This window comes from Triticum dicoccoides, chromosome 2B (genome assembly GCF_002162155.2).
Source record: "Triticum dicoccoides isolate Atlit2015 ecotype Zavitan chromosome 2B, WEW_v2.0, whole genome shotgun sequence".
Classification (NCBI taxonomy): Eukaryota; Viridiplantae; Streptophyta; class Magnoliopsida; order Poales; family Poaceae; genus Triticum; species Triticum dicoccoides.
In genome coordinates this window covers 786,340,383-786,343,599 of record NC_041383.1, presented here as the reverse complement: position 1 = coordinate 786,343,599, position 3,217 = coordinate 786,340,383, and the positions used below count along the sequence as shown (strand labels likewise).

Here is a 3,217-nt window from a genome sequence, read left to right as displayed (position 1 = left end):
CCGGACTTTGTTTTTTGCTGCTCTGTTTAATGCGTGTTGTACAGATATCATTGATATTTGCACTGAATGCGTGGTTGAGCACTCTTAATTTGTACAACTAATGCGTGATTGAGCACTGTTAAAAGTGTTGTGCGCATGATTGAGCACTCTTAATTTTTTTTAATATTAGTTTTAGTTGTTTTAAGAATGATACTTCGTGACAATTTCATTGATTTTATGTTCTATGTAGAAGTATTGATCTTTTCAGCACTGTCATGATTCTTGTGTCATCATATTTTGCTCAGAGTTATTTGTTCATGTCTTCTGCTGCTGTCTCTGTAGGGTCATGAGGGAAGATATACCATATATATTCACTCCTCAAGGGAAGCTGCAACCTGCAGAACGCAAGAAAGGGCTGTTGTGTGTTGCGTCCTCGCCATGTCTGGACATCAAGGTTGGGCAGACCTACCAGATGTCCTGCTTCATTCGATTGTTGCTCTGCTGGGCTCCTTCTCTGACCTTCTTGCCTTCACGGTCAGTAGGTTCTTGTCATCGTCCTGTGTGAGCTGCCAACAGCTCATCCATCTCACCAACCTAACAGGGTCTGCTTCTTCCAGGATGAGCACCGGATCGGCGTCGACGTGTGTGCCCGCAAGGTCGTGGGTTGCGAGGTCTATGAGCTGGTTGAGCCACCGCGCGAAGACATCACTTCCCGCTTCGTTCACGCTTGGCCGCTGCCACCGGCTCTCTGCTCAGGTAACTCACTGTACATTTCTACTGCATGACCCTCTGATTATTTGCCACTAGCTTGTTAGTGATTGTAAATGGTGAGGTTCTGTGGCATTTTGAAAGGGCTAGCATTTCAGTTGTTGCTGCAAATGTTGATATTCTCAAAGGCTAGCTTGTGTTTATTGATGCTCCAGGTAGTGGTTATGTTTGAGAAGTGTAAGGGAATATTATGCTGTCAAGTTCGTGTCTTAGTGCGTCTGAGAATGTTGTTTCTTTCTTTCTTCCTTTTGTTGCAAACCTGAAAAGAAAGTGCAATGTGAACCTGGAAGGTGCATGTACTGCTGCTACTTTCGTGTGCCAACTGCTATACTAGTTGGTTTGTGATGATCCAAACAAGTCTGACAGCAGTAATACTGTTGGCAGTTGGTGTTTAATTTCATTGTTGCCATGGTATTTATTCTTTCGGCATGTCATGTATATGCTTGGTTCCTGATGGGTGCACTTTCTAACACGCGCAGCTGCAAGACAGAGACACGCCACCATGCGATGATTCTTCTTCCACTCGCAGGCCCCCCACTCCAGTAACTCTTTTTCTGCTCCAGCATAGCATAGCTGGTAAGCAACCGCTCCTCTCTTTTTCTGCTCCAGCCATGGTGATTTATGTCTAGTGCTTATGATGCTTTGGACTTGTAGTTTAGTGATGCCAAGTGTTGCATCGATAATATTTGATCAAAACCACCCAATTGAGTTGAACAATCGAAGAGAGCCTGCTGCTAACAGACATGTTTTCTTTCCTAATAAAAATTGGATTGCTGTCCTGGCTCTGAAACATGCAACTTTTTTACCCGTCTATAAGTCTTGATCAAATCCAGCTTGCATCTACTTGTAGATGTAGACTGTTCTATATTTTTTGTCGATTAAAAACCTGCTTGCATGTATCCATTTTTTGTCCTTTACAACCTGATCGATGTACAACCTATTTGCTTGAAAGTAATTTTAGTTGATTCTTTGTTGGAGCGCTAAGACTATGCGTGGAACATTAGTTTTTATTATCTCAAACTACCGCCATGTGATTATGCAGGTGCCTAGTTTGTTTTTATTATATAAAACTACCTTCCTGGAACATTAGTTTTTCACCTTGTTTCTACTGAGTGAACATTAGATTTTATATGCTTCTGATGCGTGATCCTTCTAATGCTAGGTGATTTGTTTCTTGGAATTTGGAAGAGGAAGACGATGAAGCGTGGTGGTTATCTATCAATATGCCTTGTGTTCTGGTTGTACTTCATAGCTAGTTTCATTGTATTTTGTACTGGTCTGGTTGTATGAACAGTATGTAAAGATTGTAATAGGCTACACTTATTGGTCTGGTTGTATTTTGTACTGGTCTGGTTGTACTGGTATGGTCATTTCAAGTATATAGTTTTGTTTCATTTGAAATATTTGTCATGAAATAGTTCTGTTTCTTTGTACTGTGAAAATGTGAGAAATAAAAGTTGATGAGTTGGACTTACTTATTGGTAGAGGCCAAGGCCCAAAACGTGAATAGCATGCAAAAAGGCTGAGGCCCAAAAAAGAAGTCAACTTTTAAAAGGCCGAGGCCCAAAAAGAAATGGACCGTAAAGTTCTATCTTAGAAACTAAAAAGGCCGAATTGCTGGGCTTGGCCCATGTAGCTAGCGTAAATTGACAGGAAAAAACATATATAAAAGGCTGAATTAATGGGCTAGGCCCATGTAAAACACTCAATTGGACCGGGCTGAATCTTGTGCCACATCAGCTTGCCACGCTGGATGCCTACGTGGCCTGGGGAGGTTGCTAGTAACCAAAAATTTGGTCAAAGAACCAACTACCTTTTACATATCACACAGAAGGTCGCTATAGTCAGTTAACGACCCTCAGCTTTTGACCTTCTGTTTTTGGTCACAAAAAGGTCGCAAATGAAAAACTATGAACTTTCAGTGACCAATAGTGGAGGTCACAAGATAGCATATTTCTTGTAGTGCTCGCTCGCCGGACAGCCGCTCTGCGGTCTGTGGCTAAGAGTGGGCCGCGAAGTGGAGTGTACAGTACTCAGACTCTGAGAGCGGATTTAACCGAGCATATACTCATAAAGGAAACGGTCGGGTCGCCCGAAGCTTTTTTCTTCTTGGACGTTTTTCGCGTGGGTGGCCTCCAGCGTTCACTATTGCCAGCCGGACAGCCGCTCTGTGGTCTGTGACTGAGAGTGGGCCTTTGGTACCGCGCACGCTACTAAGCCATCTCCGGGAACTAACGTCTCAGGCCAAGCGGCCAGCCCCCGGGCCAACTCTGGCTGGCGCCGGGGCGAACAGTAGTTCAACTGTATTAAAATGCGAAGATAGCCCCCGAGCATTGCTCGAGGTTACCCGTGCTTTCGCGGTGTAAAAAATATGCGGGTGAGGAGCTCACATTGATTTTCGTGTAGTCACGGTCGTCGAAGACAGCCGGCGCGACTCGGCGCTCGCGGAGCGCGCCGGCGCACCCGCTGG

General features: G+C 44.3%; 1 protein-coding gene across 1 annotated transcript; it reads left to right on the top strand.

The window, feature by feature from the left end:
- The first annotated feature begins 619 nt into the window (after positions 1-619).
- On the top strand, positions 620-2,189 carry LOC119366311. Its single transcript, XM_037632023.1, has 3 exons — positions 620-735; positions 1,227-1,323; positions 1,910-2,189. Exons 1-3 carry the CDS (start codon positions 655-657, stop codon positions 2,035-2,037), a joined length of 306 nt encoding a protein of 101 aa, XP_037487920.1. The 5' UTR covers positions 620-654; the 3' UTR covers positions 2,038-2,189.
- Positions 2,190-3,217: the final 1,028 nt, after the last annotated feature.